At 27.7% G+C, this 25,845-nt stretch overlaps 1 protein-coding gene across 3 annotated transcripts; it reads left to right on the top strand.

Annotated features, from left to right (window-relative positions):
• Positions 1-393: 393 nt before the first annotated feature.
• On the top strand, positions 394-25,301 carry LOC100169384 (moesin/ezrin/radixin homolog 1). 3 transcript variants are annotated; one of them, XM_008184872.3, is made up of 11 exons: positions 394-660; positions 1,588-1,647; positions 13,942-14,121; positions 20,162-20,284; positions 22,415-22,566; positions 22,630-22,860; positions 22,925-23,185; positions 23,257-23,383; positions 23,448-23,678; positions 24,339-24,569; positions 24,637-25,301. In XM_008184872.3, exons 2-11 carry the CDS (start codon positions 1,636-1,638, stop codon positions 24,799-24,801), a joined length of 1,713 nt encoding a protein of 570 aa, XP_008183094.1. In that variant the 5' UTR covers positions 394-660; positions 1,588-1,635; the 3' UTR covers positions 24,802-25,301. The 3 variants fall into 3 exon arrangements, with proteins under 3 accessions (XP_008183094.1, XP_008183098.1, XP_001942978.2); XM_008184876.3 differs by lacking the exon at positions 394-660 and adding an exon at positions 1,199-1,287; XM_001942943.5 differs by lacking the exons at positions 394-660; positions 1,588-1,647 and adding an exon at positions 12,949-13,482.
• Positions 25,302-25,845: the final 544 nt, after the last annotated feature.

The raw sequence follows: 25,845 nt of genomic DNA, 5'->3' as shown, positions 1-25,845 counted from the left end.
TTTCTCTCGTAATAAATAGTAATAATATAATCTTTGAGTGCGGCGAAATGAGTATGCAACATAATATATCATTGTGAAAGAATCAAAAATCCCATAACGCCCGACGCTGCTGTAGACGGAACGGGAATACGGGTTTAATTTCCGATATTCATATCATTCGTATCGTACTACCACAGATTATATAAAACATTATATATAACATATTATATTTTAACTAAAAAAAACTACTACTAAAAAAAAATATTGTACTACAAGCTAGGAAACAATATGAATCGACGTCGACCAGGTCGTGGCGCAGCGTGGGGTTTCGTCAAATCCCCTTGCCGCGGTCGCACTGGCGTGGGCTGTACGACAGTGCAGCCACCAGCCGTAGTGATTATCCGGACCGGGTTCATTCGCTGATTCGCGCAACACCATCAGTCAACGTGACGTGATTACGTTTTTCAATTTCCGTGCGTGATGTATTTTTGAAAATATTTCAACGTAAAAAAGTGAAAAAAAAATTAAAAATAAAACTCGAACGGGTCATACCGCGTCGAGACGCACACGGCACATACATCGTCGAGCGGCACATCGTACAGGACACCAGAGAAGGAGGCGACTGAGGCGTTTGAATTGCTGTGGGATCATCGACATACGACGACAACGACTTCCACCGGGGTGAGTTGAGATTTTCGAAGGTGTACAACGGATATGGAGCTTTCTGTTTTTAATTTTTATTGCACATTTTAACCGCTTCGGGTTATCGGCACTTTCCCGCTCAGTTATAGTCACAATCACATGGACGAAGATTCTCAATTCCCGATTTGGAGTTTGCACGTTTCCCCGGCGATTCAGCGAAAACCGCCCGTCCCCGTCACTCTAATCGCCACCGATACGCCAAATCTGAAATCTCCGGTTTATTTACCAGACGATGATAAGTGATTAATATTAGAGGTTATAATCTAAGAACACTATATTATTATCAGATGTGTACAATATCCTAATAACAATATAATATCATATTATAATAATATAGGTAGGACATGGGCATAATATTATATTATTGTATATAAAATATAGATTATAGGCAAGGCACTTGATTATGACGTAACTGTATATCAGTTCCTACATGTTGCATATTTTAATGTACTATGGAATTTACGTTTGATAATTATAATACAATATTAAAAGCTTAGTACCATATCCGTTATACAATTTAACTAATCGGAATATTTTATTTATGTGTACCTACATTCATGTTTTGTACGTTTTTGAAATCTAATACATTAAATCGCCATTTTTTAGGTACATTGTGTAACATTTCAATTACTTTTATTGATTTTAAACCATTAGTAAATTAGTATTTTATGTATTCCATATTATTGATGGTAATTTAAGACTAGGCAATCTAGACAAATTGTTTCAGAATACCTCCATTATAAAATACTGTCTGGTTTCTAGAAATATTTTTTGCCAGTTTATTTCAATATTTATTTTGATTCTATAGATATTGTATTACACCATTACCATTTTTACAACTAACTAATATACCCTTATATAACACTTATCAGTTATCGGTTATCTAAAGCATTTGAACTATTACAGGTTTTTATGTTTAACACATACACATAACACTTCCAACTACAATTCAAGATGCCAAAATCTGTAAGTCTTAAGTTTGTTTTTTTTAATAATTATAATAAGCTACTATTAATATAATACAAAGGTTTTTAAAAAAATGAACGTCACTTTATTTTTAAATGTATTGATAACATAAAGCTGTCATAATATAATTAATAATTCAATCATCAATTTAAAACTAATGTATCCAAATAATATAAAAGTCAGGTTTAAAATTAAATTTGATCTGCCTGTATAAATGTAATGATATGTTTGTCCTAAATTCATTTTTAACTTTAAGAATGGTTGTATTTTACATGAAAAATAAGTAATATATTATTTGTGATAGCTTGTATGTAATATGCATAGTTATTTTTTAGAATGTGTATAAAAAATTATTCTAAAAAAAACATTTTAAGACCCCTTCTATGTTGGCAACAGATAATATGTAACCATCTGGTGAGCTGTGATTCTATGTAATTTGCATTTTTGTTATTTGACCAGTCTACAGTTTAAAAACTATAGACATAATACTATTATTAACTTAAATAAATTAGTATGTCTGAGACTAATATTATTGTCCATACAATTAAATATATATTATTATTATTAGGTATTAAAAAGTTGTTAAAAATTAAATTATATTAAAAATATACTCGAAAATATACCATTTTAATTTTCAACTTTTATTGACTAAGATTCATCTTTTGATAATTTTAAGTTTTTATTTTTTTATGGGTGTCATATTAAAAAAAAAATGTGATAAGTAGCAATTATATAATGCATAATAGTTTAATTTTATGGATTGCTAGTCTTATGCTACATTAAAAATAAACTGTATCTTATTTTGAACGTAGAGAAGAACTCTTTTTTTTCAGTTCAAGTACTGTATATAATTATGTACTTGACCATTTTAATTCAGTATAAACCTTCTAATTTAAAATTTGTATCAATTTGTTGATCAACATTCAATACTTCAAAACTATAGTATAAACTTAATGCTTTATTATTATATTATGTATTTATGCATTATTATATATTATTAAGTCACACAATAATATTATTTATCTCATTTAGATTTTAATACCAATCATGCACCAATAAAATTTCCTATTGATATAAACTACAGAAAGTAAACTGATAATTGTGTCAATAGTTTAAATTATCTGCAAATTAATTTTCTGAAACAACTGATAATTAAACTATTAACAATATCAACTACTTTTATTAAATATTTATGTACATTTTGTTTATATTATTGTTATTTTATATATAAAAAAACCTGGGTTTAATATTCACAGTGTAATTATAATACAACCCACATAGACATATTGTTATAATATATTAGGTGTTATTATAATACAAAAGATCTGATTTGTAAAGGCCTACTCAATTTACATTTTAAACAATGGTTTTTAATGTATTTATAGTAACCACAATGTTATTCTATATTATAACTTACTAGTGTACAACAATCGGCTCCTATCTTCTTGCTTCCTGTGATTCCCCCTGTCATACCTACCTACCACATCCCATGTTATAGTAAGACTTGGTACCTTGGTGATTTTGATGAATACATTTACGAATCGTGTAAACCTATACCAATTATATGTAATACAGTAATATTGTAGTAATTGGGTACAATGGTTCAACAAAAATAGTATTCAAACATTAATTTTTTTTTTCAAAATAAAAAAGATAAATATTTAAAAGTTTAAACTATTTATAAACATTTTTGTCGGTTTAACAATGGAAAAAATATTTGTATATATTTGTGCTAGACATTAATGAAAAATTGAATGTATTTTTATAATATATAATTTGATGTTTATGCTCATTTACACCATAAAATAAATAAATGTAATTGAAAGTGAAATTAAAATATATTTATAGGTCATTTTTCCGGTTATTCGAAGGCTATCAAATTAGCAAATTCTAATGAGGCATTATTATTATTACTTATTAGTTATTACCAAGTAGTCCATTTTATTTTACGAACTCAATTCTTATAAATTAGGCTGGATTGCCGGATTAACTGTAGTTAACTTTGTATGTATCTCTGAAATGTATCATATTAATAAAATGTATCTATATCATATAAGTATCGTATAATGCAGGGATCGATTTTTAGAGGAAAATTGATCGATCTTATTAAAAAAAATTATACTAATATCTGTTGATCACGTGCGTAGTTATTAAGTTTAAGACTTAAACATACCTTTACGCTTTATATACAAAGTTAAGTATTTATTAATTATTTGCGAAGAAAAACTTACAATATTCTGATGGAGTAATTATGTAAGATGAATATTATTATACAATGTATTATTATGCTGCATGTTATAATACAATATACAAAAGATGGGTATGTGGATGTCGCTCTGCTGTACAGTAGGTTACAAGTGGGTCACTGTAATGGATGGTGTTAAATTTGAATTACATAATATCATTGTATAAGAAAAACGATTTTGAGCGAAAACTGTCTGTCAGCCTATGATATTTTTGTGAATAAAGTAATTTATATATAACCTATTTACGTGGAATCTTGTTTTAAATTTTTAATCTTTAGTTATAAAAGTTAAAAATTTTATACATTTTTAACTATAAAATAATTATTAAATTTAATTTTGATAAATTTTGTCAAAATTCAAACTTTAAATGCTTATAATAAAAATTGTGCCTAGGTATTTTTAATGTTTTTCAACTGCTATTGTAACAATATATGAGGAGCTTTGCATTCAATTTTCACGCTTTTTTACCCAGCAAATAAAAATTGATTGATATTTATGGAAAAAAAAACTTAAAAAATTGAAAACTGACAATGTCCGTAAACAGTTCAAAAAGAGTCAAATTATTATCGTGTATAGAAAATTCTAATATAAACATTCAGTGAAATTTTCAAGTATCTACAGTCATTCGTTTCTTAATTACAACAAAATAAGAAAATCGTTACATGAGAAATCGAGTGAATATCAAATGTTGTAAAAATATGAATTTCAAACGCTCATAAAAATTTAATTTGACTTGCTTGTAAACATTTTATTTTTTGAAAAAGGTAGACAAACTTATGAGAAATCCTATATTACATTTTCAAATCTTAGATTTAAAAAGAAAATTTTTTATGAATTTCTGACTCAAAATAATATGCAAATTTTCGTTATTTATACGTATTTTGTCAATATTTGAACTTTTGATGCTTATAAAGAAAAATTGTGACTATGGATTTTTAATTTTTTTCATCTGTAATTGAAACAATATACTAGGAGCCTTCTATTAAATTTTAAATTTTCTTAACCAACAAATAAAATTTTATTGATATTTATAGAAAAAAAACCAAAAAAATATGGAAACTGAAAATTTCCGTAAAGAGCTCAAAATAAGTCAAAATATTTGGAAAATGTCATCGTGTAGAGAAAATGCTAATATAAACATTCAGTGAAATTTTCAAGTATCTACAGTCATTCGTTTTTTAATTACAACAAAATAAGAAAATCGTTACATGAGAAATCGAGTGAATATCAAATGTTGTAAAAATATGAATTTTAAACGCTCATAAAAATTTAATTTGGCTTTCTTGTAGACCTTTTCTTTTTTTTTTTTTTGATAAAGGTAGACAAACTTATGAGGAATCTTGTATACATTTTAAAATTTTAGATTTAAAAAAAAAATTTTCATGAATTCTAACTCAAAATAATTTGCAAATTTTCGTCATTTTTACGTATTTTGTCAATATTTGAAATTTAAATGCTTATAAAAAAAAAATTGTAACTGGATTTTTAATTTTTTTTATTTGCTTTTGAAACAATATACTAGGAGCCTTATATTAAATTTTCAAGCTTTTTATAAAAAAAATGGAAACTGAAAATGTGCGTAAACGACTTAAAATAAATCAAAATATTTGGAAAATGTCATGGTGTATAGAAAATGTTAATATAAACATTCAGTCGAAATTTCATGTTTCTACGGTAATTTGTTTTAGAGTTGCACCAAAGACCAAAATCGATTTTCTTAAAAACAGATTTTGCGCAAAAATTCCCTTTTTCTTTTGTTTTTCACATTGCTTTAGAAAACTACTGGGACATTTTTACTTTTGACCCTCAAAGTACCAACTAGATTCTCTTTCCTACCCGAAAAGACACTGAAGAAAATCTAAGTATTTTAATTGTCCTAAAAGGCGATGGAAGACACAAAAAAAAACACATCATTGTAAAATCATAACATTCATCGCTCCGCTCAGAATCAAAAATAGTTTACTGTATACCTGAACAAATAGTAGATCACCAGTTATTTTTAATGTGGCTCACTTATTCAAAAAGAGTGGCGACTCCTGTTGTAATACAATACATCTTAATTTAATATAATATTTAATTATGATGTATTGTATCGTTTTAATATTTTCATATTAAATTAATAATTATAAAAAAAAATTAACATGAATTGCGTGAATCATACGTCTTGTTTAATATCTAGAACTAAATTTAATATAGATATAACTCCAATGCTTAATTGTATACAATGTATTGTTATAAATAGCTCATTTCTAAGAAATTATTTTTAAAGAATATCTTGATTGATGCTTATCAGTTCTTTTTAATTAAAAATTTTTAAAAATGTTACCCATAATGGCATTTAAGATGATTAAATACCTTATAATATTATGTATTTGTGTTTGATATGCTTGGATTTCTTTATACTTTTCTAACTAAACCAATTTTAATTTAATTTAATACCAGTTATAAATTAAGTGTCAATAATATGTTATATGATTTATTAATAATTACAGTTTTTAAAGAATGTTAAAATACTATTAACCTAACCGAATCGGTTATATTGGATTGAAAATGTTTTTTATAAGTATACTCAACTAACTATAATCTGTGAATTCCTATCTGGTTTAATATGTTGTGTTATTGTTTAGTAAGGTACTAAAAGTATAACAAATAATGCGTAACAAAATGTTTTTCTATGTTACCTTCCAATATACAATTTAAATAAAATATGATCAACTGATGAGAGTAGGGTAATCTTTATATGCTCATCGCCCTGTGACTTTATATAGTTTATGTTAATTGGATGTAAAATATAAAATCAATCTCATTAAATAATATTTTTACACCTCATATTTTAAAACTCAAATAAGATAACCAAGCAACACCTTTCTTTTATAATTATTTTTAAAATATATCTAACTATTGCACCCGATTAACTATCACTAATCAATTTTTTTTTTAAATGTATAAGGTATGTTTAAAATGTTTCGTCATATAGCATGTTATCAAAAATTTGATAATATTAGAACAATATGTTTATGATTTTAACCATTTGAGATATAATAAGAAAAAGCAGGTAAGTGGATGTCTCTCTGCTGTACAGTAGAATAGTAGATTACAAGTGGGTCATTGTATAATGGATTGCATTAGTCTTGAATTCAATGATATAATATCATTGTATAAGAAAAACGATTCTGAGCGGAGACGGTTCGTCAGTCTGGGTATTTTATATAGTTATTATTTATTTTATCATGTAAGTTGAATTAATATTAAAATATTATAATTTTTTATTCGTTTCTATGGTAATAAACAAAGCGTTAGAAATTAAAATCCCATTTTTAATCGTTTATTCGTAATTTTTCGGTGGTTTTCCCGTGGCATTAAATAACTATTGAGAAAATCGAAAAATGACCTCTCTAAAGTACCACCTTGATCCAATTTGCTAAATGATAAGGTACTATACGTTGAAATCGAAGCACTCCTTGAAGAATTTTGTATAAAGGATATAAAAAAAAAAAAAAAAAAATAAACACCATTGTAAAAATAATAGCTTCCTCGCTCCGCTTAGAATCTAAAAGTATATTCTAATTTGTTACTATAATAAATATACAAATATTATACAAGAAAAGGTTCTGTGCAATGTATATTACCGTGACTACGTAAGAGTTTTCAGTGTCATCTCATCATCTGATGGGTTAGGCATAGAAGTAGGATTTCTTATGGCAGCCAAGATTGTAAGCGTGTTCTTTGTTATCGCCCCTTGATGATGTAGTACCGGGATGCTTTTAGATTCAGATGAATGTTTTTGAATTGGGTCTTGTAGTCAGTTTTCTATAAAAAGTGTATCCCCATATCAGTGGGGATTTGCTATTCATTGGGCCTTTAAACTTATCTAAAAAATGTATTCTAATTAATGGACAACGATCTATCGTTAATATATCTACAACTACTTTTATTATAAAATGTTATCTATTAATTTATTTTAGATTCAAGACGATATAGGAATAAAATTGCTGTCTTCCAAAGCTCAATTTTGATTATATTTCACTTGATTTTTGAGATTTTCAGATGCCGGAATCACGCCTTTCGTGAAAAAATATCAAAAACTTTATATAGTACTTAATAGTTAATAATACCCTTAAAAGTCAAACATTCTCAAAATATGAAAATAGTTGTATATTAGTTTACATATTACGATTATATAATCAATGTTCGTATGCGAAACCAGGAATAATAAATATACCTGTATATTATCAATTTTATGCTACCATTTTGATTGAATATAAAATATGAATATATGCATAGGTATTTTACGTATTGTTGACAAATTATAAATTACCCTCCACATTATTATATAATTATTTCATTTTTAATAGTTGTATCTTATCATATATTTAGTATTAAGTGTCGATCCTAATTAAAAGTTCCATTAAAAAAGTTCAAGAAATAAATATAGATTGAGCTTCGCAAAATAATTTATTTTAATTCCTTTGCAAGCTACTGTATTACTGTAATATAATATTGTTGTACGCTCGGCTCTAAAAACAAGTTTCCTTTAGATAACCAGCATTTTGTATGCAGTCTAAAAAAAACAGAAATTTATTGTTATCTCTATTTGTGACATGCATTGTTTTCCCCCTGATTATTTAATATGCATAATGTTATTTAATATAAGCTTACATATTTACTATTTAGATGGTATCCTCGTTATTGAAATAGAAAAAACAAATTACCTACTTTTACTAGACACAGAGTGGTATAAAGTTTTTGCTTGGATGACTTATTTCTTTTCTATATACACAAGAGTAGACTTTTACTTTTACTGTTTTTAAAAAATCAATATAAAAATGCCTTATAGTATTGTATTAGTTATTGATATTATTATAATATGAACAATATTATAGAATCATCTTACAACTTTTTAAAAGTTCTATATGGTATATGACGTAGATAATGTTACATATTTTATGCCATTAAAAAATGTGAAATTCGTGGGTACATGAAATAGATTAAACATTTTTAATAAAAGAACAAGTGTAATTACGTTCGTTTGGCTATAATATTAAAACTACTTTTATTGTTTTTATATTATTATTGAAACATTTACAAACTATTTTACTGATTCTTTGAACAGTCAATAGTAATTGTAAAGCTTATCGTTCCTATTTTATAGTTTTTATTTTTCTAAAACATTGTTTTTTTTTATAAACGTTGTAGTTTGTGTAATAGCCTTGATTTTGCATTTTTCATTTCATTGCAATGTTAATTGTTTGCCTATTTATTACGTTTTTTTTTATACTCTTCAACTAAGTTTTTATAAAAAATGTATTCTTACATATTCATAGATAAATTCAACTGTGCTTTAAACCTGATTACAATTCATTACATAATGTGCACACAATATGACCCTATTTTAAATGAATATGAAAAAAAACTGATTATGTTTCTTTAGTGACTAACATTTATTTTTGTTTTTAAATTTCATAAATGACAACAAATATCATATTTATAGTGTTTGAACAGTTTTAAAGTGTAATTGTTTTAAGTTTAAATTTTAAGTAATGACCATTAAAAATTACAAAATATGCAACTATGTAAGCTTTTATAAAATAAATAATTACTTTCAAAAATGTATTTATATTGTCAATTTTATTTTATTGAACAATAAAAGTGAATGATAATTTTTTGATTGCTAGTCAAGCTACAAGGCTCACATTTTAAACAATTTGTTTCAAGATGTAAAGAATTGATATAATATAATATTTTATTTTGTATATTTTACTGTTTAAGGTTTATTAGTGCTAATATAAGTTTTTTAAGTCCAAGTACATCCAAGTATTTCAGCTAAAATTGACATGTGATGTACTTTGTATCAGTGTTAGAAAAACCGTGAGATGCTCTCTAAGGTATTGGGTTTATTTCATAGGCGGAGCTACGGGGCGTGTAGGGTATACAGCTGCATGCCCTAATCACCCTGAAGGCTGCTTTAATTCAAGTTTAAAATTAATTAATAAAAGTAAAATCTATAAACGGTTAATTTAGCTGAAGTGTCTAATGATCATAAATTATTATAAATACTAATCATTTTATTTTTTCTTAACAATGTATTTTCCACGTATTAATTTTCCAAGCAAAGACAGTTCCTAACCGTATATTTCCTATATAATATAATTCATAATAATAAATATCATTATTTCTATCTCTTTTTCAATTTAATTTTCTTTTTTTAGAACTAACTGATTATATTCTATAACAAAAAATATTGCCAACCGCCAGAGGAATTCAACTGCGCTAATATTCGGCATATAATTTAAAATTAATAAAAATTTGAAATTTTGTTTTAAAAGTTTGAATAATAAATAAGCTAATAATTAAACTTACAATTTATAAATAATTACGGTGACCTATAAAATATCCGAAAATAGGGATTTTAGGGATAACCCCCCAAACCCCTCACCATAAATTGTGATGGGCTGATTTAGATTCTGCATACGCTAAACAATATTTCTGGCTCCGCCTATGGTTTATTTTTGGATAATCTTAGAAGCTTCGAATTTGAAAACGCTACTGATCATTTAATCATAGGATGTAATTTTTAGGAGGATGCGCACCATTGGCTTTCTCTCTCTGACGTACGCGCAATATAAAACATTTATGTTGAACAAAACCAACCTAAAATATTAGATTGAATTCACCTATTACCAAACTTTAAGGTAAGAACATAACTTGTGTCCCAATTTTGAATATTTTAGAATATTTAAATTTGTATACAATTTATAAGCATTTATAACTATAATGATTTACACGCTGATTACTTAAATAAAAATAAAAATATCATAAAATAGCCAACATAAGGATACAGGTAACGTTCCTAGCTTAAATAAAGTTTGATAATAGGTGAATTCACTCATGGCTTGAATATACAAGTTTATTGTAATAGTATCCCCACTATATAATTTTATATTTTTGTTTGATAACAATATAGGCTATGTGTAATAACCTTGTATATTTAAGCCATGAATTCACTCTAGTATTAAAAGTAACAACACAGGGGTTGGTTCTACTAAACATAAATTTGGTATGTGCACATGGGTAGAGAGAAAATGAATAGTGCGCTGACATCATCTTAAGAGGACGTGATACCCGCATGTGTTGTATCCGTGTTAAGCAAAATAGTACGCTCAGCAGAACACATGTAGCTTCGTTAGTTAAAAAATTAGAGTGAATTGCCTGACCTCTTATAAAATGTAAAGGTAAGATTATTATTTAGGTATAATATCATATGCTTTTTATTATTTTTTAATTTTAAAGCGAGTTATGAGTATTTTAAAATTGTTTGTACATCTTAAAATACTCATAACTCGCTTTAAAATAAAAATAAAATAAAAAGTATATGATATTGCCTAAATGATAATCTTTATATTTCATAAGAAGTCAATTCACTCTGATCTTTTAATTGACGGAGCTACACGAGTTCTGCCGAGCATACAATTTGCTATGTTACGCACTTGTAAGACGAAGACAACACATGCGGGTATCACGTCCTCTTAAGGTATACTGCTAACACTATGTTATACAAGGTGATTCTTTTATCATGAAACACTTATTATTTCAAATAGTATTAATGTTTTTGAAAATATTTTTTTACATAGCTTCAAGTTGTTAAAAACAACGTTTTTATTAAAAAATCATATTTTTATCATTATATTTTTAAGTTTTTTACTTTTTTGAATGATTAAATCGAGTTTTAATTTCATATTCCATAGCAGAATATTATTATATAAGTATTTGATACATTAAAATCGAATTTAGGACGAGTAGTTTATGAGTTATATGTATTTAAATTGTATTAAAGTTTAGACAAGCAGAGTAGTGTACAAAAATTTTGGGTGGTACCCCGTACCGCTCCTCTCCGCCTATCTAAACCTTAAATACTTACTCATAAACTACTCGCCCTAAATTCGATTTTTATGAATTGAAAACTTAGAAAAATAATCTGCTTTGGATTATGAAATTAAAACTCTGTTCTCATTCAAAAAAGTAAAAAAACTTAAAAAATTATAAGGATAAAAAATATTTAAAAATATAATTTTTATTATAGAAAAAATATTTTCAAAAACATTAATACTTTTTGAAATAAGGAGTGTTTCATAATAAAAGAATCACCCTGTATACTTATATAAAACAAATCATAAATCATTTTTTTTTTTCATAAATATTAATTTATATTATTATACAATAATTATTATTTTAAAAAATAAATAATAATACCCTTAGACAACATTTTTATATTTATTTTGAAAATATAATATAATATTATATATTGTATGTTTTAAGATTTTTTCAATTAAAATTACAGTGCAATAAAATCCAATTTCTGCTAATTAATAAGCAATAAAAAAACTTAGATTTTTTAAGCAAAACAAAACATTATTAAATATTTAAAGGAAAAATATTTTAGATGCTCTATAAATTAAAAGCAAAAATGTACAAGTACTCGGTTCAATTATCATTTTTTAGGAATGTGCTTTATACATATTAAGTTTAGCTTGATTTAATTTACATTTTTAGGGTTCTTCTTGCGTAAATAGGTATAACTTCGAATCTACAGACTACAGAATCTCGTTCTTTATATCTATATAATATATAATATATCGTTATAATATAACCCACGATACGGACTAACCAATTAAATCCACTCTTGAGTAATTTTTTTTTATAATTCTGTTGATTACATGAAACATTAAGTTGTACAACCCTATAGAATGTGTTGTACTAGTTCGCGATGAACAGTTGGATAGTGGGGGGGGGGGATTATCCAAACAAGTAAGTTGATCGTCACGTACCACCTTATCTATGACGTAAACTTATGATTATGAATGGCTTGGTAAAAAATTCCAAGTATCTCGATCGTTAACACGATGGAAGGAAAAACGTGTATAAATATTGTTTGAACTGTCATTGAGGGCTTCGTAAAGTAGTTACGATATGGCTATCAGCGGACGAACCGCCGCAACACTGCGACTACGCACCTTGGCCCGAAACCAGGTGGCGGTACAGTGCCAGCCGGCGGCGGTTGTCGCTTCCTATAACCGGTTTCTGATCGTATGTTTCCCCTACCTCTTCACCATCGTCACTTGGCCACGCCCTGTCTTCCGCCGTTTTTTTACTCGTCAAAACGTAGCCCGCCGCAGCAGCGGTTAACTCGGTCCGTCTTCCCGGCCACCCGGCGCTCAATGCTCATGCCTCAGACGCTCTACAGTCACTAGTCACCACTCACCAATTCGTTAGCCAGTATTCAATTGTGTACTAGTCTACCACCACCTGCATAACCGTTGATGTCGCGTCCATCCGCTCTCATCGACGCCGCGTTACAAAATATGTGCAACGGATATTAATAATAATATTTTCTTTCGACTGTTTTTCATCCCCTCGGCCAGCTGGACGTGTGTGCGGTAGTCTAGTGTTCTACAGTTTGCGTGTGTGTATCCTAACTACGTCGTTTTTACGTGATTGTGCGACCCGTTAGTCGTCTGTGCGTGTTGTTGCTGACGCCGCTACTGCATCGTGTTTTCAGAATAACCGCAACAAGATGGTGTCCGGAAAAACTGTAAGTCCTTGGAACGAACATAATATTGTGGATATCGTGAAGAACGATTCGTGTCTAAATACTGACGATGATATTTAAAAAAAAAACTTATAACCATTGCAAATAACATTTTTTTTACATTATAGTTTATTACCAATTCATAAAATTCCGCGTTGGTAATTCATAACTGATCAAAGTATTAATATTAAAAAAAAAAAATTCAGCAGGGACATTTTAAATGCCTGCATGACTTCGACGTTTATAGCCAACCGGTTTTTATCTGCTTGTTTCCCGCCAATTTAGGAGATTCCAAAACAAAACACATTACTTCTAACGTATATTATAATATGTTTAACAAAAACATTTTTGTAACGTCGGTTGTTACGGATTGAACCGTGTAAACGGCAGGGAGGATATTATGTTGGTGGGTCGGACTATGTTTAGTTTTTAAATTAATTTTTCAACCGTTACGTATTTCAGATGAACGTGAGGGTGACCACAATGGACGCCGAGCTGGAGTTTGCTATCCAGCAAACTACCACAGGCAAACAGCTATTCGATCAGGTAGTAAAAACCATTGGCTTGAGGGAGGTATGGTTTTTCGGCCTGCAGTACACTGACAACAAAGGCGATATGACCTGGATCAAACTGTATAAAAAGGTATCAGTTGATTTATTGTTCTTTTTTCTGATGATACTATATAGGAACAGCATCAATGTATTATGTATTATATTATCATTGTAAAACCTCAGACGGTGTTTAACACATCGAAACACAGGTACATTTGAAACCATGCGACCTTGGGGACAAGCCATAGGTATTATATTATGGGTTTTTGTCGAGTTTTGTCTTGTCTATCTGTGATCGAACCGCTTCATAAAAATTAAAAACTGTCTATTAGCATTCTCGAAGACTCGCATAGTACGCGTGACTAATGCGTTAGTGCCAAAGTCACAGTTTAATGTCATCGAACAATTAGGTTATGCAAATCCATGAATAGTTCGTAGACTTGTAAAAGCAAACATCTCCATTAATCACTGAACAAACAAACACTTAATAATTAAGATAATGTACTTTTGACATTGTTTTTGGAACACATTTTATGAGGTATTAATATTGTCAAGCAGTAGTTTTACATAATAATCGTTTATGAAATATTATAGCTACTTGTTGATTTTTATTACTCCACCTGCTCACATTTTATCTTGCTCCGGCTAAAGATGCAACAGGTGTTCTGTGAAATCGTGTTCTGATAGTGATGAAATGTTAATACTAAAAATTAAAAAAATGGGTTTTCCTTTTATTGTTAATATTGTATAAGAGGTTTGATAACGAGACTTTTATAAATAAGTTTTTTCTAATCAGTATCAAGAATTTGTTTTCAAGCGTTATTAGTTTCTACAATATTGAGATACGCATTTTCTTCAATGATTTTTTTCAATATAACATTACTAGTATACCTGTACAAATTGGTTTATATTTTATAAAACTTGAAGAAAATTTGTATTAATCTCCATAATAGATAATATATAATATTCTCCTTAAGGTTCAATTGAGGATTGTAAGAGGTAGACAATCAAAATTACACAACCAACCGTTAAATTATTTAAATTTAATTATTAAATGTTTCAAGTGCTTAAATAATTGGAAACTTAGAAATGCATGATTTTTTTTTTATTGTTGCCTAATAACAATTTTGTATGCTTTTAGCCACGCTATTTTATAAAAATATTACCTTTAATTAATGTTTCATTTTTTATTTTTCCTCTATATTCAATCTCCGTGACTTTCGATATTAATTAAAAAGCCCGGTTAAACCGGATGTATCTATTATAATTGACGGCTAAACACCGATTTCTCTTTGAATTATTGTCAACGTGGTTTCTATATTCACTACTAACACTAACCTACCATATAAGTGTGCATTTTTTTTCTTTTAGATATTCGTAAATGTTTTTTGATGCAAATTCAAGAACGTATATAGTTGTAAAGGTAAACTTTAGGTAGGTAATCTTATGCTTAAAGACGTAATATTGATTGCACATTTTATCAAATCTTTTAATCAATTGCAAGTGTGGAAGACTGATTAGAATATATTTTTGATAAATTATTCCAATAGCATTTCTCAGGCATTTACAGAATTACCAAGTGTCAGAGCGTTTCGATATTTGGCCTTGTCTCGCGAACATACCGTATACTACTTTCTAAAACGAAGATACATCATTGTGTCAAGGTCACTAAGTGCCAGCAAAATCGCGTGTTGTATTATGCCGTCATTGCCCATCAGTGTAAACTACACGTTCCTAAAAAGAATCATATACAACAGTAAACAGAGAGAAAAGTGTGGAAAATTGTGTATTAGTCTATAATATTATGATTTATGATCAATAACTGTTAACAGGATAAACAGAGAATCATTCCTTGAACAACATTTTTGTCTATCATCTAGCATTCTATACCTATAACCTATGGAGTATATACTAATATTAAGTTACAGAAATAATAATTATTTGATTTGTGTTCAATATTGTACTGCATTAATAATCATCATATTATTTACCAGACAGAAAGTTTTTTGAAAGATTCTACTACTACTTCCGTTTATGGCTATTTGTCCAATATTTTAGGGCATTTCCCTGTTTAGGAATTCGTGTCCTGGTGTCCCGAATAACTTCTTTCGGACTTTGTGTTATTCCTGGGTTTGACCAATAGCAAAATAAGGTCCCGGAATTTAACTTGAGTAAAATAGATTATGATTTATGATAGTTGGTTTTTTTTGGTCGATAAATGGTTGTTTACCTATCGAGTAAACAAATTACAATTTTTTATAAATTCATAATTCGATTAAAATTATATAGTTATTATATAGCGAGTCTATAGTTGGTGATGCTTTGAAGAGATTGTATTTCTTAATTTTTATACCGTGTTTGGATTTTTGAAATGTACTTAAATGTAGGTACCTATTTAACCTTAAGATCATGCATTTTAATCATGTTTTTTTACTTATGATGTGTCTTTTTTGAATGCCTTACAATTGTTGACCACCATTGATTGCTGATAATTGTTAGTTAACATTTTCAACTAAGACTGGTATTTTAAAGTTATTTTTAGTAGAACCTGTAGTATTTAAATTATGACTTGAAATCTGTTGATACTCGCAAGGTTACTCATATTATATTCATTAGTCATTACCCATTACTCATAAGTCATAACTATTCAATAGATTTTTTAAAACTTTACTTGTAATTTTTTTTATGAGTACCTACCTAAAATGTAATATTAATAACATAATCAGAATATTTTTTCGATTGCAATGATATATGCTTTTCAAATTGATTACTATCTATTTCAAATAGGTAGTGTGAAGTCATTTTTTTAGACAATTTCAATTATTTTCAAAGTTTTTTCATTAAGTCCACGGCCTCTATTTGTATTATTATTTTTTTGATTTTTTTGATTTTGATATCAATTTCTATAGTATTACTGGGGTGTACTATACCCGGTAATCTTATAAGCCCTAAGGTGACTAAAACGTAAGTGATGTCGAGATCTCTTACGTAACTAGCATATTGTGTATTCAAGCTTCTAAAGTGGAAATAGTCATCACCGGGTGACATATAAATATGGTAAATATAAATATTTAGTTAATGAACACGTTTGAATTGTTTTATGCCGGGTAATTTTTATATGTTTGATTATATTTTATGTAGGTATATAATTATACTTTTTTTAAATACGTTATTAATGGTAATCAATAATATTATAATAAGGGCTACCATCTAAGACAATTATGTATGTGTGAATATCTTAAGATTTTATGATTATTGATCATGCTAAACTACTCTAGAAAAATTACAACCAAATACATTGATATTACTCGTATAGTGTTAGTATTAATCACGCGTTACTTTTTATTCGTTCTTGTATTTCGGCTAGTGTTATAAAATGTTCATACAATATCTTACTTTACATGCGCAGCCTGAAAATATTTGCAAAAAAATATGGAATTTATGGAAAAGGAAATCAATTGTTGAAGAATCCATTGACTATTTTGATCCAAGACATAAATATTGGTTACAGGTATCATGCATTCCTCTTGAACACTCGACGTAATATTAGATAAGCATTACAAGTATTGCTTTGATCAACCCGATATATTCAATACATTATTTTAGCTTACATACACGCACATCCACATATTATAATCATATTTATAATATTATTCTGTTCTTTTTTTTCGCGTGTATCTCTACAGTCATTCTAATTTTCCGACTGACCATTTGTATTGTTAGTGTCCTTCGCTAACACAATTGCTGACATTATAATAATGAGTTTACCCACATTGTTTAATTTGTTTTTATGGTTTTCCATCACACATAGTTGTGTTGTATAGTGAATATTATATTTATGTACCTAGTTTCCTTATATGCCTATGTAATTTGTATTATTAGTAAACCTTTACATAAACAATTTAATTAAATCAACACACTATGTCTTTTCATTTTACTGTTTCGGTAACGACTGATATACAATAAAAATGTAGTTTTCCATTTTTCCGATCCAAATTATTAACACTGGTTAAATACAAATTATAAATCAATTATCTTATTTAATCCAGATAATAAGTAAAATTATACTATTTGTTTAAAAAAAAAAAAATCCTATTATTCTTTTTGTTTAACAAACATTAGTGTGACAATAAAAATGTAATTTGTGTGTATTAATAAATTAATAAAAATATAATATATGAACCGAGGTTAAAGAACTGGTTGTGTGAACATGATGATAATAATATATACTTCTCTATAACGATGATATAGCTGCGTGCGTGTATTTCGTTGACTGTTCTACTTTCTTTTAATCGTAATAGGTAGTAATATAGGCTGTGTTGTAATTTTAATTATATATAATATTAATATGCATGAAATATGTGAATCCAAGAAATTACTTTATCATTTATCTACTTGGTTACGCATTGAAAAAATTATATTTTGTCCTCACGTAGAAGCCGTAGAGGTCACGATCTCGACCTTCATTATATTTTCTTAATTTGAATTGTAGTCATAGCATAAGTGTTGGAAAATCAGTTATGTTTCCTAAGAAATTCACGTTCGAGTTTTGTATATGTTTAAAACGTATTTTTATTCTCGTCACTATTTCATGGCACAAATTCTTTTCAAGGTCAACAGTAAAATGTTAAGTTTTTAATGAAGGTTTTTCAAATTTTTCCTTGCATATGATTATCTATTAAGATAATTATTTATGACATTTTTATATTTTTAGCAATTAGCTATATATAAAAATTGATAAGATATATTAAAGTTGTAATAAACAATCTACTTTAATTTTGAGAATTAATAAAGAGCTTAATATTTTAAGCATTAACATCTTCAAGTTCTTCCAGAGGAATTTTTATTCTTTATATTCTATGAAAAATTGTTTTTTTGTTTTTTTTAGCTAGGTTTCACCACCCACTTATTTTTCTAAATTGTATGACTGAAATAAAAAAACTTATTTAAAAAAAAACTCTTTAAATATAAGCCATACCAGCATTTGTTGTCTTCGTCATTTGGTTTTTATCAAAGTTTGATCATGTATTAATATTGCAATTTAAACATTTAAACATTTAAAAAACTAACTTATAAACACAGATTATGTGTTTAATGTAATAAGTAAATTTACACCAGGATTATTTATTATTTATAATTTATAAAATCGTAACGAAGCTAAACGTTATTATGCACTTGTAAGGCGAATGAGTATGGACTAGAGCACAACAAATTCGGGTGTGGCATTAAGAATAAAAATAGTATCAGCAGATAATATATGCATTTGTTGATAATCAGTTATACCCGAATATTATATTCACCTATTATGATTATCTAAATAATGAGAATATTACAAAATGCCACTAATAAATATTGAAAATACGATGTCTAGGACCTATGGTTATTATTAGATATTAAATATCTATTACAAATAAGTAGGAAAATATGTTGGACATTTTGTCATATTCTTTTATTACACACATTTCTACCTACTTGTATTATCAAATTACTTAATATACTTTGTAATTTCTTCATTATTTAATGTTTTACAAAATTGATGTGACGTTATTTCGAATAATGTTCTCATTAGGTTAAAACTTTTTACTATAGTATTAATCTTCACTATTAAAATTTTTCATTATTGCCCGTTAGATAATTTGGATATATTATACCTAGTGCACCGTGGTATCATCGGAGTGCCGTAATAGTATATCACGTATTCACTTACAAAGAGTATTCATAAGACTTCATCATTATACAATTAATTATAACATTTAGGTAATTAAATATCTTTCCTAATTCCTCAAATTATTAATTTGTAACGTTTTGCTGCTATAATTAGAATTTTTGAATTTTTGATGTATATATAAAATTGTATTTAAGTATTTAACCAAATTTGAAATAGATAAAATTGAATAGTCGTTTAATTTTCTTGAAATTTTTTTTATTGTGCATTAACAACAATTGAAAATAGTTATATAATATTATTAAGTATAATAATAATAATTATTTGTTTTCGTAGCATATATTATTTTTAACTGATAAGTCATCGTTACATCTAATCATAATTTATTATTATTTGAATTTGCACATTACCTTGCTGTTAATCAAATAAATTATTCTATATCAATTAATTTGTTTTATATCTTTAGGTCATGAGCCAAGATGTTAAGAAGGAAAACCCACTTCAATTTAAGTTCCGAGCCAAGTTCTATCCAGAAGATGTCGCAGAAGAACTTATACAAGATATTACTTTGAGATTATTTTACTTACAGGTAATAGTTTTACAGTAATACGAATTCTTCACATTCTTACATAAAATTAATATAGACGTATCAATTTAACCACGTAATATACTAGGTACTATAAAGATAAATGTGCGTACTTATCATACTAATAAAGTAATGATTAATAATTACATTTAAAATTTTATTTTTCATTCAACTAATTCACTTTCCGAGAATAATGATATCAATAACAATTGTTTTGTTAAAAAGCTGTTGCGCCTGTTGCGCCTTAAAATTTTTAGTACTTCTGAAATGTAATTCCTATTTATGACTATTTGCGAAATATTTAAACTACTATCAATATTAATTTCTATTAAAATAAGAACAATTTATTTAGTCATGTATAGATGATAAGATTTTACATTTTTTTGTACTGAATTATTTAAATGGCAAAAATAACCTATTTAGTTATGATTCATGACTTCATGAGGTATAGAACAGATTTTTTGTAAATCATTGGTAGTGATAAAAAATATTACAACTATTTGTTTAGATTTTATTTATAGTAAGTTATGCACAGTCTATAGATATAAAACAAAATGTTCGCATAATAATTCTGATAATTATTTAACGAGATTTTAATACATTTAGCAATACCTAGTTATTTAAATATTATTAAAAAAATTAGGAAACAGCTAGTTCATGGAAATATAATAATTTCCTGATAAATTATGGTTTTTGATATACTAATTAATTTAGAGTACTTACTCTTTTCTGGTTCTACGATAATTTGATACATGACATGCAAAATATAAGAATATAATTGACAACCATAGAGCTTACATTGAGTGAAAATGTATGGTCTGTCAAAATATGAGACATTCTTTGGAATTTTTTTGTGGCTTATTGGAAAATTTGGGGTGCGTAAGCATAATAATTCTTCGTGTTCACCAATACTGTACACAATACCGTGTATCCGCAATATTTCTGATCAGAATCTAAAATAATCAAATTTAAATAAATTTGTAGTCATTGTACTTTCCTTCGAAATAATATTTAAGAAAATATGTACATGTTACATTTTATTCGAGAACGCCTTCGCAAATCCCGTTTGTCTCTATCTTACAAATACGGGACATGGAGTCTGCTATTAGCAGATTTAGCAGTTGAATCGTTCACTTTAATTTCGTAAAATAATATTACGAGTGAATTGATATACCAATTGATTAACTTTGATGACAACTTTGTGCTGAGGTTTTTTTTTTTTTTTTAGGTTTTAGTTTTAAAGCTAATTATAAATGTGTAAAATGTTAAAATTAAAATTGGTCATAATTCGCTTTTAAATTAAAGAATCGAAAAAGCCTCCGAATAAAACGAATTTTATCATACATTTATTGGTTTATAGTCTATAGATTTTATTCTTACTTTGAAATTAACATTATAAAACAAAAGCTGCTCTCCAACGTACATATTAAATTTTGTCTTATGATAAATGCGAGTGTGGCGTCCTATTATGCTGGCTTCTCAGTTCCCATGACGCGTGGCTGGGCTCGTGGCGCTTGTAACCTTAGTATCATATACAGTGGCGTGATTTCAGTTTTTGTGTTTATTTTTGACCCGGCCTTAATAAAACTGAAAAAAACCGCTCGCCAACAATTACATTCCATTACAATAATTGCATTTTTATCTCAATACAAATAGCCTCCTTACATAATTTTATACTCACTAGTTACTATCATCTGGGATATTCGTGGCTAGTGGTTACTTGTTACTATCATAGGCATAAATAACCCATTTTTTTGAGAGATAACAATGACTAAATAATTAATACATAATAATATGTAGATTGTAGAGGGATACCTAAATAAATTACCTATTGCTACTTTGAAAGCCTACTATGAAGGCCCAAAACTAGCCCATACCCGCCCCCCTCAAATGGCGCCGTGGGAATAGCGGGGATCGACAGATCGCACGGTACATCGTGGCTCACCTAAGATCGCCTCGAAACCATGGGGATTTTGGTTTAAATATAAAATATTAATTATTTATTTCCATAAAAATCTTCAACTTTATTTAAAACAAAAAATATGTCGTAAATTATTTTTTTTAATATTGAAGATACTAATACTTATTGTTCTTTTGTAGTATTTAATCTTAAAAATATATCTTATTTCTTAGGTGAAAAATGCCATTTTATCTGATGAAATTTATTGTCCGTCAGAAACATCTGTATTACTTGCTTCATATGCTGTTCAAGCAAGGCATGGTGATTTCAATAAACTCACTCATACTCCTGGTTTTCTTACTAATGATCGCTTGTTACCACAACGGTAAATTGTTAATAGTATATATTAATAGTTGTACATTTCAATTATATATGAACTTAATTTTAGTGTTATGGATCAACATAAAATGACACGTGAAGAATGGGAGTCTAGCATTACTACTTGGTGGCATGAACATAGAGGCATGATGCGAGAAGATGCCATGATGGAATATTTGAAAATTGCCCAAGATCTTGAAATGTATGGAGTTAACTACTTTGACATTCTCAACAAAAAAGGAACTGAATTATTTTTGGGTGTTGATGCCCTTGGTCTCAATATTTATGAAAAGGATGATAAGTAAGAAACCTTGTTAAGACTAAAAACTAAATATAATTTTATTTTTAAACATTTATTATTCTAGATTAACTCCAAAGATTGGCTTTCCTTGGTCTGAAATCCGTAATATTTCATTCAATGATAGAAAGTTTATCATAAAACCTATTGACAAGAAAGCTCCTGACTTTGTATTCTTTGCACCACGTGTTCGTATTAACAAACGTATTTTGGCTCTTTGTATGGGAAATCATGAATTATACATGAGAAGACGTAAACCTGATACTATTGATGTACAACAAATGAAAGCCCAAGCAAGGGAAGAAAAACTTGCCAAACAACAACAAAGGTAATTTAAATTTTTTTAAATAAATTGTTATATAATGTAACAACCTACATTTAAGATAAAAATTTTTTTAGAGAGAAACTACAACTAGAAATAGCTGCCAGGGAAAAAGCTGAAAAAAAACATCAAGAATATGAAGAACGCTTGAAAGTCATGCAAGCAGAAATTTCTAAACGTGAACAAGATTTGCTCAGTGCTCAAGTACTCTAAACTATATTATTATACATTTATATTGTATTAATAATTATTTTTAAAAACATTTTAGGACATGATTCGTCGTTTGGAGGAACAATTGAATAAACTTCAACTAGCTAAAGAAGAACTTGAGCAAAGACAAAACGAACTTCAAAAGATGATGGAGCGTTTAGAAGAATCAAAGAACATGGAAGCAGTAGAAAGAGCCAAATTAGAAGAAGAGATCAAAGCTAAACAAGAAGAAGTAATGCGTATTCAATCTGAAGTTGAAACTAAAGACGAAGAAACGAAACGTTTACAAGTTAGTATATTAATATATATATTTATTTTAAATTAATAGCTTAAAATAGTATAAGCCCGACCTAATTAAATGGTACATTTTAAAAATTTAAATGAAATTCTTTCGTTTTGTAATATACTTCACATGTTCAATTTGGTACTTGACTGAGACTTATTGCATTTTCATAATCAACATTTTTTTGTAATTTTAGTATCATGGTATAAAACTTAATTTTTAAATGAAAACTTAACTTATAAATTATAATATCGTAATGACTAGTTTCCTAGTTTTTCCTCGTCAAAAAAACTATAAAGGTGTGTTTTATACTAACAAATAAAAAAGGTACACATGACAGTGGCGGCAATAAATAACAATATGATTTTTTTCAAAAAATTTTTTATTATTTTCCTGTGGAGATTTTGTATCACCATTTAGGGCCTGTTTTACAATCATAGTTTAAACCTCGGTTACGCCTAATCCACTAATTTTACCAGCCGAATTGGTGGTTTAACCTTAGTTCAACGATTGTAATACGGACACTTAGCTGGATCCATGTCACCCTGATTGAGAATCACTGTTCTAGTCTATACTATCACAGTCTTCACTTAACACTTAAATTATTAACAAGATAATACAATCAGTACAATAATTTAATTAAAATCCATTTTTTTTATTTAATAGGAGGAAGTAGAAGAGGCAAGACGTAAACAAGAAGAGGCTGCAGCCGCAGCACTTGCTGCTGCTGCAACCCCCAAGCATCATCATGTTACTGAAAATGAAAATGAGGATAATGATGAAATGGTCAACGGTCATGAAACACAAGATTTAGACACTGATATGGATATTGTTGATCCAGTAGAGGAACGCCGTACCCTCGCTGAACGCAATGAAAGACTTCAAGATCAATTAAAGGTAATCGTATTATTATTAATCCTACTTGATAACATAATATAATTCATTTAATTTTATGAATGTTTAGATGTTAAAACAAGACTTAGCTCAATCACGAGATGATACCAAGGAGACTGCCATGGATAAAATTCATCGTGAAAATGTGCGCCAGGGACGAGATAAATATAAGACTCTGCGTGAAATTAGAAAAGGCAATACAAAGCGCCGAGTTGATCAGTTTGAAAACATGTAAACACATGCTCATACTGTACAGGGTAGTTATTCAATTTATATAAGCATAAAAAGCCTGTAAGTCCAAGATCATTATGTGTCCAGAATTACAAGACTATTTTACATCTTGGTCTGTAATTATGAATATTATTAAATTACTATTTATTAAGGTTGTAATAACAAAAATGGTTGAACAAGTTATGTAAAATTTTTTTTTTAATTTAGTTAGTTTTTATTAAATTTATTATTTCCTTAATTTTTTAAGTACCTTTATTTATTGATGTATGATTTTATTGTTAAGCATTATAATTGCTTATAATAAAATCTTATTTATGTGCCCAGTAAAATGTAATCATGCACTCCAGCAGGACATCATATTACTAATTATTTATCACTCCTTTCACATTCCAAAAAAAAGGGAGGGGGCACTTAATTCTTTCTGCTCAATATCTTTGTCTTAAATAAAAACACGAACAATATTTAAAGCCTAACACTATTTTATTATTATTATTATTATTATTATTGTTATACAATTATTATCTTGATTTATTTAATATTATACATTTCCTTTTATATTATTATTAACATTACAAAAGCTTTGAAACATTAATTATAATTATTTTATAATAAATAAATGATTCTATTTTGGGGTCTTCTCTAGAACAATTATTAATTTATGGATGAAAAAATGTATCCATGTATACTTATTATTATTATTATTTTTTTTTTTTTTGTCAAGCTAGTATACTACATGTTTACTTATTAATTATTACTATACAAAATACATATTATTATTAATATATATTTTTTCAAAAAAAAAAAAAACAAATTGGAAAATGTGTTATCATGTTTTAATTTTTTCTAAAGTATTTATAAAAAAAAATATTCTATCTGGTAATTTTGTGACATAAACTTACTTGACCACTAAAATAGTGGTGAAATTAAAGGGAAAAGGTGTGCAATTGCCCCTTGTCTGATTTTCAACCCAATGCGCCATTGTTGGTGAAATATACATTTTTTATAATTTTGAGGAAATATAAAATTGTTTACGTTCTGTATTTAAAGT

The sequence above is a fragment of the Acyrthosiphon pisum genome, chromosome A1 (genome assembly GCF_005508785.2).
Source record: "Acyrthosiphon pisum isolate AL4f chromosome A1, pea_aphid_22Mar2018_4r6ur, whole genome shotgun sequence".
Classification (NCBI taxonomy): Eukaryota; Metazoa; Arthropoda; class Insecta; order Hemiptera; family Aphididae; genus Acyrthosiphon; species Acyrthosiphon pisum.
Note: the sequence above shows the minus strand (reverse complement) of the source record. Positions and strands in the feature narration are given on the sequence as shown.